Source organism: Ursus americanus, chromosome 14 (genome assembly GCF_024610735.1).
Source record: "Ursus americanus isolate L20-20 chromosome 14, mUrsAme1.1.p, whole genome shotgun sequence".
Lineage (NCBI taxonomy): Eukaryota > Metazoa > Chordata > Mammalia > Carnivora > Ursidae > Ursus > Ursus americanus.
The window spans coordinates 25,394,864-25,409,345 of record NC_142140.1 but is presented as its reverse complement, the minus strand read 5'-3'; the positions used below and the strand labels follow the sequence as shown (position 1 = coordinate 25,409,345).

At 43.1% G+C, this 14,482-nt stretch overlaps 1 protein-coding gene across 12 annotated transcripts in view; it reads right to left on the bottom strand.

The window, feature by feature from the left end:
• MAGI1 (membrane associated guanylate kinase, WW and PDZ domain containing 1) overlaps positions 1-14,482 on the bottom strand; it is a 608,349-nt gene that overhangs the window by 122,329 nt on the left and 471,538 nt on the right. For all 12 annotated transcript variants that reach the window (XM_087866868.1, XM_087866870.1, XM_087866871.1 and 9 more), the window contains exon 3: positions 8,019-8,138. In XM_087866868.1, the coding sequence (XP_087722994.1) occupies positions 8,019-8,138 (120 nt within the window). The remainder of the gene's footprint in view (positions 1-8,018; positions 8,139-14,482) is intronic.

The following is a 14,482-nucleotide window of genomic DNA, read 5'->3' as shown; positions in this document are numbered from 1 at the left end:
CCTCCACACCTCTATCGTGGGTCTGGTTTGTAATAGCGTGACTCACGGCAGCTTCTTCCCAGTCCATCAATCACATCTCAATGACCTCAGATCCGCACTGTTTCACTTTCCACTTGCTTGCTCAGCACATGATGGTATCACTCGTAAAACGCCCATCACTTTCTTTTTACTCTTCTCTGTCTTACCTGCTCCACCTTCCAGAATCATGATTTGCATGCAAAGAACGACAATAAGCCACTGTCCTATAATGAGATGTTTGTTCTTGCTGCCGCCATTTGGTTTTGAATTTAAGACCAAAGAGGGTCATATAACTTAATAGCTTTGTGACCCTGAGCAAGGTAAGGGACCTCTCTCTTTGCAGCCTCAGTTCTCATGGTATAAAGATAAGAACAGTACTCATCTAGCAGGGTTTTTTGTGTAGATGAAATTAGATACTGCGTACAAAGTACTCACATTTTGCTTGGAACAATGTTAGCGTGTAATGAACCCTAGCAGTCTTAAGGGGCACCTACTGTTGGAGGCCAATATAAGCTCTAAAATATAGCAGACGGTATTGGTATCAAAATGTATTCTTAAAGAACAACATGGACCAAAATTTACCTTTATTGTGCACCTGTCATGTGACTACCCATACGTTCACTTACTCTAATCTTTATTAATAATCCTATGGGAAAAAAGACATCAGAATTCCCATTTCCAGATCAAGACGAGATTCACACAACGTATAAATGATGACTGGCATTTACACACACATTTGTCTGTCCCCAACATCCATGTTGTCAACTCCAGGCATCTCTGAGGATCTCTACGCAGGAAATGCAGCAGAACTACGCTGGTCCCAGCCTCTTCATCTTCATATGCAGACGAACAGCCAATTGCAGCACAGATTCCCTTTGGCTACTTTCGTTATCAACAGAGAACATTCCATAGTGGAGTTTGCCAACAGAGCTTATCACAACAGACGGCTTTCAAGGTCTGCCAAAGAACAGGACTCCAGACCCTCTCGTTTTCCTCAATGACAAACAAGAACTCTCTTCACCCCTGCTTTATCTCTGTGTCCCCAAAAAGTATACCCTTGGCAGCTGCTTTTTTGTAGACCTTCTAGGAAGCAAAACAATAACATTATTGAAGGCTGACATCCCTCTCCCTCATTGACATGCAGAAATATGCAACCCATAACTCCAGTTTGAAATGTCACACTGGCACCGTACCTCCATGCTGGGGGAAAACCTTTGCAATGCTCAAAGTGTATAATCAGCCTCTTCTACCCAGAGACATTTGTAAAACAGGCATGTTTGGAAGCACCCCCACTGAATAGTTCATCCCTTGTAAACTCTCTCCTAGAGAAGTCCCATGGGCTGGCTGAAGCAGCAACCTATCTTGCTGAGTGAAAATGTCAACAAGAAAAAAAAAAGAAAGAAAGAAAGAAAAGCAAGGCAAAGAGAGATGGTGCAGCTGATTTATTTTAAGCACCGTATCAAATAAATGTGTTCATTGCCACAATTAGGAAGTTGAGCCAAGGAGGAAAGACACATTTATTTCTGTTTTCTTGGCCTTGATGTCAAATCTATCTAATGACAGAATGAGCAGTTGGTTCAAATTGCAAAGCAGAGATCAATTATGAGCTCCACTAATAACTTTTGTGCTTTGTGAGGGACAATAGTTAGATTCCTTATATAGACAGGTAGGGCCTCTACTCCGTTGGAGTAAATCCCACTCTCGGCTTTCTAGCTGGTGGCGCGTGGAAAGTTTCATCATGCAGCCTCTAGCCCCGCCACCAAACCTGACCTTTTCCAAAGTTTCTTATCTCAGCAAATGGTGCCAGCATCTACCCAGTTATGGAAGGCAGAAACGAGGAGTCATCCTAGGAGGACTACCATCACCTGCATCTTCTATCTCCTTCTGATAACTGCTACATTACCAAACCCAGCTTTTTAATCATATAAAGTATCTCAAGATTCAGTCAACTCATCACTACCACTACCACTACCACCACAGTCCAAAGCTAACTCCATCTAGGGTTACCAGATAAAATGCAAAACTAGATGTTCTATTTTTTTTATTTGTTAAATCTAGCAATCTAACTCCAGCTCAACCATTAGAGCTCACTCCAATTATTACCTCTACAGGAAAAGCTATTCCCAACTCATAGAAGTCAAATCTCCCCAACCTACAGTCTTCTCCATAGATCCTGGCACACTCAGAACTACACACTTATCTCTCATTATCTCCTTGTGCACTAGAAGAACTAGGAGGGCAATGATCATATCTGGTTTTGCTCAGCATTTTATTTTTAATGAATAAACAACTGATGAAACAAACTAGTCATACAGTCTACAAAAGAGGTGTCCATTTCCAGGAAGCAGAATGGGAAGAAATACTGGCATCTCAGTCCTGCCTGTGACATGACTTGGGTGACGGGCTTTTGGCCAGGCTGTATTCCAATTCTCTTTCGTGTCTTAGACCAGTCTCTCCTTGGATCTCAGATCTGTCTTCTCAAGAAATGGCCCCACCTTATTTCCAGCTTTAAAATCCAACAACCCTGCAACTCTAAACCCCAAACATATATTGACGGTTACCTGGCCCTGAGGTTTTATTGCTTCATTCTACTTGTCTGCCATTTCACATGTCACATGTACAAAAGAAGATCACCACTGCTCTGCAGTAACATGTTCTTTGGGAGGATTTGAAATTACCCTTTTTAAAGGAGCTTAACTCTTTTTTTTTTTTGAAAGATTTTATTTATTTATTAGACAGAGATAGAGACAGCCAGCGAGAGAGGGAACACAAGCAGGGGGAGTGGGAGAGGAAGAAGCAGGCTCATAGCGGAGGAGCCTGATGTGGGACTCGATCCCATAACGCCGGGATCACTCCCTGAGCTGAAGGCAGACACTTAACCACTGTGCCACCCAGGCGCGCCTAAAGGAGCGTAACTCTTTTTTTTTTTTTTAAAGATTTTATTTATTTAGTTGACAGAGACAGCCAGCGAGAGAGGGAACACAAGCAGGAGGAGTAGGAGAGAAAGAAGCAGGCTCCCAGGGGAAGAGCCTGACATGGGGCTCGATCCCAGAACTCCAGGATCACGCCCTGAGCCGAAGGCAGATGCTTAACGACTGAGCCACCCAGGCGCCCCTAAAGGAGCTTAACTCTTAAACATGTGCTTAGCTCTCTGAAGTCAGCTGAGTGAGAAGTGAAGGCTGTTCTCGAACAGGGGCTCACCCCTCCCTGCAGAAGCTTTCATTCTAGAGCTGCGCTGTAAAATATGGCAGCCACCAGATACCCGTGACTATTTAAAGTTAAATTAGTTTAAATTAAACCAAGTTGAAAAGTCCATTTCTCAGTGACAATAAGCACGTGCAGCTAGTGGCCGCCATGTTGGGCAGCTCAGAACACTGAACATTTCCATCACTGAAGTTCCGTTGCATTGCACTCATTCTAAAGGAAGGAGGGCATAGCTCTTTGTCCCTCCTTCTCTAGGACCAATGTTCTGACCTTCTCTCAGCTCATCCCACTTGTTCTCTCTGGATTCAGGCCTCGAGGCCGGTGACGACTTCCAAACTGAAACACTGGTCCTGAGTCTCTCCACTTGAAACCATGAGGTCCTCCGACAGGCTTCAGTAACTGTCACTTCCACAAGGGGGTGTCCTCTGGTGGGAGGTGAGATGTGGTGCCCTTGCTGTATGCTCTTGGAGCACCATTTCCCTTCCTGGAACACACACCACTTCTCTTGAAACTGTTCACTTTGCTTCACAACACTGCGGGGCGGCGAAGGACGGACCGTGGGGCTGGACAGCCCGGGTTTGGATCCCAGCTCTGCTCCTGGCTCACCATGTGAACTTAGAGAAGATAACGAGGCTCTCCGGGTCTCATGCTCACCTTCGGTAAAATGGGAGGTCAACTGTATCTACGTCACAGGATTGGTGGGTAGTTAAGTGAACTGGTGCGTGTAACACACTTTGAAGAGTATCCACACTTTGAAGAGTATCCACCTAGTTGATGCTGGACAAGTGCTGGCAAAGATAAATAACTAAAAAGCATGAGCATCTTCATAGGCAGAGCTGCTCTGGTTTCCTGTCCTGTACATCACACCTCATGCCACGGAACACCATCTGATGCAAAGCGAATGCTCAACAAATACTTGCTGGACTGAACTGTGTATGTGTAGATGGGCTTGCTTGAACACCACACTGCCGGGAGCTTACTGTATAGTCATATGCAGAACAGTGTTAGTGAGATATTTATGCCCGGATGTTCACTGCTGCCATGTTTACAAAGCACCAAAAATGGGAGAGAGGTGGGTAACATCCTAAATGCCCACCTGCAGGGGACTGGTCAGCATACACTGGGATACCTCATAGCATTTTAAAAGAGCAAGATAGAACTGGATGGGGTAATGTGGAAAGACTTCCAAGATATGTGAAATAGGAAGGGCAAGAATAGAGGGAAAGGGAGGAGAGACCACAGGCTCATGCCCTGTGTGTGTACCTAGATCCTTTCACAATGGCTCCCTAAGGTGAGGCAGGGAAGCAACTTGGACTTAAATATGTTTACGTTCTTCACTATAGTAAGGATTCCATCGTGTACATTTATTACTTTTACTCAAAATGAGCAAAGTGGCTTGCATTAAAGAGTGTGTTGTAGGGGCGCCTGGCTGGCTCAGTTGGAGCCAGCCAGGCACCCCCAGTTGCATGAAGAGCATGCAACTCTTCACCTCAGGGTCATGAGTCTGAGCCCCACACTGGGTTTAGAGATTACTAAAAAAAATAAATACACTTAAAAAAAAAAAAGAGTGTTTTGTGCCATTATGCTAGACTTTTCCTCTCTGGAACCAGGACAGGCCAAGAGAGAAAAACCTGAGCAGGAAAAAAGACGGTGAGTACCTGGGAAGTAAATAAAGATGTTTTACTGGCAAATGCACTGGTTTACTGACTAGTAGAAGGGGGAGGGACTCCACCAGGGTGGCAATTCCGGACCAGTCGTGTGTGTAAATACAAGAGCTAACGCTGATTGAGAGCTTACATGTGTCAGACACTGTGCTCAGCCCTTTCCAATTATTGTCTCATTTAATCCTACCTATGAGGAAGCACTATTATTATCCTCATTTTACCAAAGGGAAAATGGAGACACGGAGCATTAAGCAACTTGCCAGAGGGGACACAACTCCACAGCAGAGGGGCTGAAATTCCATCCCAGGCAGGGCGGCAGCCCAGCCTGCACGCTTGTTAGTGTCCAAGAGACAGCCACCGTGGGGGGCCGTCCAAGGGAGGCAAGGACAGAGGAAGTTCTCTAAAGATCTCTCCAGCTCTATTCCTGTGACAGTATCTGGCATTTAATAAAAATTCCATTTTGCTTCCAGCTTATAAGAGTCAACATAATACACTTCAGTGGGTTCCAAAAAAGTATGAGCTCTCTCATATGGTAGGGAAATTATACAGCTAAAAGGTCAAAGGCTGACACACACTGAACAATCAAATGGCTGAAAAACGGAATGGATTAATGCTGGGCATGGGAAAATTTCAACTCCAAAATAACGGAGCAACACTCACAGAATGACAGTTTTATAGATCAGACACTCTCTGAAAAACACTTCCCTGTTGCTACCCACCACGAAGTTAGGTTCAAGTACGGACAAGTTATTTCTACGACTTTTTAGTTACATCCAGGATATTCTTCTTGAGGTTTTGGGGGAAGAGTGTGAGGATCTGAAAGTCACACTGAGCTGGGTTTGGTTCCAGGCTCCAGCATTCCAGCGATACAACCTTGAACATGTTCCTAAATGCTACTTGGTCTCAGCAAACCCATCTGAAAACTCCGTGATTATAGTTACCGCTGTCAAAACGATACAGTCAAATGGGAAACAAAGTGACTCCACCTATATGTCATTTGTAATATAAACAACTGAAGAAAATGAGTGTATCCTTCTTGTTTCCCAGACAAGTTGTCTACACCGCATGCTCTGCTTTTCCAATCTAACACATACTCTGGCATTGCACAACCACTCCCACCCTCAACCTTTCCAAAAATGCAAATGGATGTTTTCTTTCTTTCTTTTCTTTTCTGTTTACATTAGGGAATTCAAGCTCCCCAGATGGGCATAATAACGGATTTCAAATAAGGACAATTCACTTTCTGCGAATGAAAGAGGACTCACATTTGCCCTATTATGGGCCACTTGAATTTTTAACTGGGTTCACATTTGCAAGATGACCTTGAAGAAGCTCCTGGTACATCCACTTAGCCTCCTTCCCTCCCCTCACTCTTAGGCTTTAGTGAATTATCCTTGCTTTGGGTTTTCTCAGATCCCCTCCCAGTTCCCCAACCACCAGTCATATTGCAACACTTCAAGGAAGCTGAAACAATTGAAAATTAGCAATGTACTCAAGGGAAATACTCCTGAATTCACAATCAGAAATTTGATTAACATCTAAACACAGCCCAGTGTATATTCACAATTTGGAAATGAGCAGTAGGTACAAAGATAATGCTCTTCCCCTCCCCCCTCCAAGAATATCAAACCATAATCAGCATACCTAAGATCCATGACCATTACTTAACTGTTAGCCACTGCCTGGAACATGGGCTATTATCATATCAAAGCCATAATATCGCTAATAAAATAATAGTCCACTTTGTACATACGTTTTGTTTTTAAAGTCTACTCTTGAAAATGCCCCTGTGATCACCAAATAAATCCAAATTTTCAAAGATTATAAAGACGTACACATAAAAATTTGATCAAGTTAATAATCTGACCCAGTTAATAGTATCATATTATGCCCTTCTGTCTCTAATTATGACACTCAAAAGAGCAATCTAGCTACGATATTGTTTTCAGAAAATGTACGCTGAATTTTTTCCCTACATTTGGCTTTTACCATGCTATCGTGTCTGTGGGATCTCGTCCTATAGACGTATTTTCACTTGTGTGAGATGATTTATGTCCATGTTATTCAATGCAGCAGTGTTTTGAAACATGAAAAATATTTATCTAAAGGGAACTAGTTAAATAAATCATGGCCATGCTGATACAAAGAGATTACACAGCCATTTAAAAAACAAAACAATAAGCACTCTATTACTGAGACTGCAAAGAACTAAGATTAGGGTACCAAATAGCATGTGTTGTATAGTACCGTTTTGTATAAAATAGGGAAGAAATGAGAACACATGCAGAGAACACACATGTTTATATATACGCATGCCACATGTGTCCTTGTATTTACATAAAGAAATTTCAGAAAAGGTAATCATAAACTAATGGCATTGGATGTAATATTAAGAGGACAGAGAATTTGAAAATAGGCAGATAAAGATAGGCATATGAAAGAGATTACTTATATAATACTTTCGAGATATTTGGCTTCATGAGCCATATACATGTACTATCTACTAAAAAAATACATTAGAAATCAATTAGTGGTAAAAAAAAAAAAAAAGGACATTCTAGGGGCGCTTGGGTGGCTCGGTCAGTTAAGCATCTGCCTGCAGCTCAGGTCACGATCCCAGGGTCCTGGGATTGAGTCCCACATCGGGCTCCCTGCTCAGTGGGGATCCTGCTTCTCCCTCTCCCTCTGCTGCTCCCCCTGCTTGTGCTCTCTGGCTCTCTCTGTCAAATGAATAAATAAAAATCTTTTTTAAAAATGACATTCTAGTCCTTCCATATTAAAACAACACCTGTAAGGTCACATTTTGTGATTGACCATGATTCTTTTCCCTCTTTTTTCTAATACCATGCAAGCCCATATTAAAACAACAACAACAACAACAACACACACACACACACACACACAGACACAGAGTCTTCAGTTAATAAAGGAGAAACCTCCTGGAGAAAAAAAAAGCCCCAAAACTGCTTTTAAAGAGCTCCACAAAGCCTAACTCCACATATTTTATCAATCATATTAAGGTGAACTGCAACCTCCTACAGCTGATTGGACTTCACTAGTTCACAAAACACTTTTGCCCGGATGGTGCCCAGGAGACAGGCAGGCTCACCACCATCCCACAGATACGCTCACCTTCATAGGTGCCGACTTCCAGAAGGGTCCCACTCTGCTCGAGGTCCAAGAACTCCTTCACAGTCAGAAAGTTATAGTCCACGCCAGGCACTTCTCCTTCTCTGGGAGATCGGGTTGTGCCTGCGGCAGACAAGACAAATGCACAAGACACCATCAGTCAATGAAAACAGGAAGCTCCCCGTTCGGTTGTAATTAGAATAACCTGTTTTGTAGGCTGGAGTTCCTAAGCCTGCCGACCTATCTGCCCAGACAGGGACCTGGTAAAGACAACTTCTTTCTGACAGCACAGCATCCTCACTTCCACCCTCTCGTGCCTGGGATCTTTGAATGGGAGAAAGAGCAAACCACGCACAGCTGGAGAGCCTGGGGTGAGTTTTTTCTCATTTCTTAAAATGCACTGAATGAAAAAGGCAAACGGGATTTTAGACAGACAACATTCCCATTCAGCGGCTTTTAGGACTGCAGTAGATACTAAAAAGGGATCCACCTTAAGCTCACAGCCTAAGGGGTTTATATTTTTAACACAGGCCTCAAAATTCCTGTGTTCCAAAGTATATCCGGCAAGTTCCAGTGTAATAAGCCCTTTGAAGAAAATGACACCCGCTGCATAAACACATCACTAGAGAAATGCAGTTGCCCGAGATCGGTGGTTGGCTATCTCCCAGGGATTAAAATGCTGCAGCTCTCCGTGTAATTAATATGTTTGATGAAAAGAGGCCACCCGTAAGTTCTGACGGGAAAGAAGGGGCACTGAATTTGCTAGAAAATTCTCCTCTTGAATATGGTCATTCTCTCAATGACTAACGAACACAACAATTCTTATGAACAATATACGGTCTCTAGAGGATTTGAGTCACCCAGCTAAGGTGCTAGGCTCTAGACCTATCATTTTAGCCTAATCTCAACCAAAAGAGTAGAAGCAATGTGGAAGGAATGTGATTTACACACAAACCGAGAAAAGAAGACAAACCAAGAAGCAATTATGTAGTGTGTACTTCCTAGTTTAATATTATAAAAGACCAAAAAAGAGCAAAACACAGGATTTCTGCTCTTACATTCAAGTTAGGTGATATGATGGACATAACTCATTCTGCAAGCCACCACTACCTACGGGGCTTTAAGGTCGATGTTTTCCTACATAATAAGCAGGGATTTTTCTGTATTCCTCGGAACTTAATAAGCAACGATTTCCTCCTCATCCTAGAAACTTTGAAGCAATTCAGTAACCAACTGTATGTACCTTGTGGCTCCAATGTTCTCTCATCACTTGCCTATGAGAATGATCATGTCCACACACCTACAGGGGCCATCCAGAGTTTCTCGTAAGTAAAAAAAAAAGGGGGGGCGGTGCCTGGGTGGCTCAGTTGTTAAGTGTCTGCCTCCGGCTCAGGTCATGATCCCAGGGTCCTGGGATAGAGCCCCACACTGGGCTCCCTGCTCAGAGGGAAGCCTGCTTCTCCCTCTCCCACTCCTCCTGCTGGTGTTCCCTCTCTCGCTGTGTCTCTCTCTATCCGATAAATAAATAAAATCTTTAAAAAAAAAAGAAAGAAAAAGAAAAGAAAACCCTCAACACTTGTTGCATATTTAACTCAGGATAAATACATTTTAAATGAGCCTAATTTTTCTAATATCTGAAATCGGCGTGTTTTAAATAGCCGCAAACTCTCCAACATATGGTTGTACTGCACACGTTTGCTTATCAGGTCCCGCATGTTGGGGCTTTCTGGTAAAGAAGCCTGCTTGTGTCCAGAAGTCTATTCTTGTACTATTTCCTGATTTGTTCCCATTTCAGGCTCCCCTGGCAGATGATGACAAGCCCTTTCAGGTAGCTTACAATTTTTAAATTGAGATCTCCAATGTTAGGCGCACAGTAGGTACTCCAGAAACATAGAGAATACCATATACTGTTGCTGAGCAGGTGTCTGCAGTAGGAATGATAAGTTCAACGCTTGCCACTCCTCCCAACTTGTGGTCTTAGGCGTGTTCCTTAGCTTCTGCTATTACTTGGTTTCCTCATCTGTGACTCAGGGATAATAATGGTACCTACACTACAGATTTGTTGTGTGTACTGAATGCAATAAGCCTTTTAGAAGACTTAGCTCGATAATCATCAGCACATATGATAGTCTATGTCACTGTTAGAATGAAATGAGTTGATAGAACACTATAGTTCAAATGCTATATATATATATATATATATCATTACATCTCTCACTAGGTTTCTTTCTTTCTTTCTTTCTTTCTTTCTTTCTTTCTTTCTTTCTTTCCTTCTTTTCCAATAAATATCTATTGAGGTCCCAATTAATGCCGGGCAGCAGTTCAGGCACTGGGGAAATCCTGGTGAAATTTATATTTGACTATGAAAGACAGAAAACAAATGCGTATGTGAATATAACAAAATTTCAGATGGAAATCATCTTCCATAGGAAACATAGGTTAAAGTGCCTCAGAGCAATGTACGTTAAAGGGTTAAAAAGGAAGAAGGAAATCTTGGAAGAAGGAAGCATGCTGGGGAGGCGGGAAGCTATTTTAGATGGGGATTAGGGAAAGCCTGGCTAAGGAGGTGCCACCCAAATGGAGAGCCCTGCCAAGGTGACGGGAAAGCATTCAAGGCAGGGGGAAGGGCCAAGAACTTTGATGCAAGAAGAGGCTTGGTATGTTAGGGGAAGGGCAAAAAAGCCAGAGTAATGGTGACAGAGTAATGGAAAAGGGTTAGTTAGGAAGGCCACAGCAAACACTTCATGTTTTATTCTGAGGAAGACGAGAAGCCACTGGAAGGTTTTCAGCAGGGGGGGGTGCTAGGATTCATTTTGAAAAGATCATTGAGCTTGACAGAGAATAGGCATTGGGCAGAGTAGGGGGAGGTGGGCAGGAACAGACTCAACGAGACCAGGGAGGTGGTCATTACAGGGTCCGTGGGAGGGAAAGTCAGGTCACGGACAAGAAGAGCAGGCGGAGCTAGTGAGAAGCAATCAGATTTCTATCATACACTGTGAATACTTCAAATAGCTGTGACATAGTCCACAGGATGGACATATTAAACGAATCAAGCCACATGAGGTCTATATTTTGAAGACAGAGCTTGTAGTGGGAGTAGATGGAGTGTACAGAGAATAAAGACTGACATCCCATTCTTTGACCTGGGCAAATGGGCAAATGGCCTTGTGCCCTTTACAGAGTTCAAGAAGACAGGGGAGGAAGTAGTTTGTAGGGGAAAAACAGTAAGAGTTCACTCTGGGACAAGTGAAGTTTGAGATGCCTACTAGACACCTAGATGTAAGTCTGAAGATCAGAGTGGAGGCTGGGACATAAAATTGAGAGTGATGAGTAAACCACTGGCATCTGAAGGCAAGAGACAGAGATAATTTGGGGGTGGGGGGTAGGGGGTGGGGGCGGACAGTGTACAAAAAGAAGCCAAAAAGTTTGGATTAAACACTGAAACCCTGTCGTTTTTCAAATGGGGAAAACAAGGAAGATCCTCAGAGGAGACTAAGAGGTAGCAGTCAGCAAGGCAGGAGCAAAGGGAGAGGGTGTGATGTCCTGGAGCCAAGTGAAAAAAAGCCGTTTAGCCTGCTACTGGGAAAACAGTCCACAGAGTTGGGCAAGCCCAGTGTGGGGCAAGAAGAGAAACTCTTTGAAACTTGCTGTGAAGGGATCTGTCCTAAAGGTGTTCTGCATGGCAACTCTCACCCTCAGCCTCCATACCAAAATTCCACTAGCCTCATCTATCCCCACATCCCATGTCCCTCCCCCTAAAAGATGAGGATAAATAAAACCAACGAAAGATGTGTTGGGTTTTTAAAAGTCTTGGGAAACCAGACAATGGTGGGTTTTTTTCCTCCTTCTTGAGCCATCTTATCTTTCCTGTGTCTTTCAACCATGTTTTCAGAACCAATCTGTCAGATTTACTTTAAAGGCAACAGTCACCCCTGGGTCTTAATTTCCTGAAAGGATTCAAAATTATGAAGAACTTAAAAAATGCTACATTTTAGAGGGGAAAAAAGGAAACTAGGAGATACCATTTTCCCATGTAAATAAATATGTTTGGTGGCTTTTGAGCTGCAGGGGAAGGAGGTGGGGGGGGGCGGGTTAGTCTCCACCCACAAAACCTTCAGGGTTTATTACCCAGACAAAACCTTTCTACTCGGCAGGCTAGCAAGAGGTTTACTCCCAGTTATCCTCTGAGCAACCCGCCCTGGGTCTGGGCCAACATGACCAGGCTCCATTCAGTGACGCTAGGGAGAAAAGGGCAGGGGAGGGGACCCCGCCTCCTCTTTTCTTCTAGCAGAATGACAGGCTGCCGGCTGGACACACGCCTGGCAGATGGCATTTCAAAGGGCTTTCAGGAGCCATCTGGGGTGGGTACAATTATTACAAACCACGCTTCTAACAAAGCCAGAAGGGTTACTTCCTGGCAGAAGAGAAGTAAAACAAATTCTATCATGTTCCTCAGGGACAGCATATTAAAAAAAAATAATCACCAGGCTGACAAACTGGGGTTTTCTACAGCCTACAACACTGCCTTCTGCTTGTCTAGCCAGAAATCGGGCCAACGATATCTTACAGTTATTAGCTTTAAGCAAATATGCACAGTGCTCACCTCCTTGCCTTCAAAACACCAACAAACACACAAACAAAAAGGAGGAGTGAGAGATGATCAAACAGCAGGGAAGGATTAACAGTGTCCATTTATTGGATACTTCTGTCCCAGGCTAGGTGTTAAGCACTAAATCAATACTACTGTATCTAACTGTTACAAGAAATGTAAAAATAAGGACTGTCATTATACTCATTTTATTGATGAGGAAGCTGAGAGTCAGAGAAGGAAAGTAACCACCCAAGGTCATGTGCACAATTAAGAAGTAACTGTCCAAGGTCACATAACAAGTGAGCTGAGCAGAGCTATGGTCTCATAGGAAAAAATCTCTTTGGGTATTTGTGGCAGCAGGGTTTGTAGCAAAAACAAAACAAAAAGACCAAAACACAAGCAGTCCTCCAAAATGAAAAACTGAGTGCCCATACATATGGGAATGATTGAATGAAATATGGTAGATTCACCCTCAGGAAAATTTTTTTACTATGTAAAGAACAGTGAGATCGACACACAGTTACCAGAAGGAATGTCTGTGATGTTCAGTTGAGTGATACAAACAAGTTACTATGTAAACTTGAATAATATGTAAAATGTCACTGCATTTTTGAAAAACAGAAAAGGAAGCCCTATGGATGTTGCATGTTTTTTGAGTTAATAAACAGTTAAGTGGGTGGAATAATATTGAATTCTTAACAGAGGTAACTTTAGGAGGGTGGGTTCAGAAATGGGAAGAGACAAGGGGCTCCTGGGTGGCTCAGCCGTTAGGCATCTGCCTTTGGCTCGGGTCATGACCCCAGGGTCCTGGGATCAAGCCCCGCATCAGGCTCCCTGCTCGGCAGGAAGCCTGCTTCTCCCTCTCACACTCCCCTTGCTTGCGTTCCCTCTCTCGCTGTCTCTCTCTGTCAAATAAATAAATAAAAACTCTTAAAAAAAAAAAAAAAAGAAAGAAATGGGAAGAGACAAAATGATTGTTTCTTTAAATAACTCCCAGACTCTGAATTGTACCAATGGGTATATAGTTGTTCTGGCATTTTATAAATTGAATAAAATGATTATTTCTGGAATCTTGAACAATTTGATTCTTGGGTATCCTATTCAAATACCTCCCATATTAACTTAGTCCTTGCAAAAACATGCAAAAGAATATAGGCTCCACTTGAATCAAATAAACAATATGTTCTGAGGTTTCCCATGTCACAGAAAACCAGCACTGATGTCAGCACTTGCCTTTAGCTAATGAATAGAAATATACTACATATAGGGGTGCCTGGGTGTCAGTCGGTTAAGCATCCGACTCCTGATTTCAGCTCAGATCAGGATCTCAGGGTCCTGGGATCAAGACCCCTGTTGGGTTCCACACTCAGCGGGGAGCCTGAGGATTCTCTCTCTCTCCTTCTGCCACTCTCCCCACCCACACTCTTTCTAAAATAAATAAATAAATCTTTAAAAAAAGAGAGAGAGAAATATACTACATAAAAAGTTGAGAAGGTGATACAATATTTTTCTGCCTGATTTTACTTTTTACACCTCAATCTGGGGTGCCTGGGTGGCTCAGTGGGTTAAGCGGCCAACTCTTGATTTCAGCTCAGGTCATGATCTCAGGGTCCTGGGACCAAGGCCTGCCTCAGGCTCTGCTTTCAGTGGGGAGTCTGCTTGAGGATTCTCTCTCTCCCTCTCCCTCTCCCTCTGCCCCCACCCCTGCTCGCACACTCTCTTTCTTACTCTCTCAAATAAATAAATCTTTATTAAAAAAAAATTCAATCTGTTCATCATTTAAACAGAGTCCTTTTTAAGCGTTAAAATGCCTACAAGATTTCACCAGGGTCATCAATACTATCAACCCTTTCTACCACCAGATCATAACTTAACA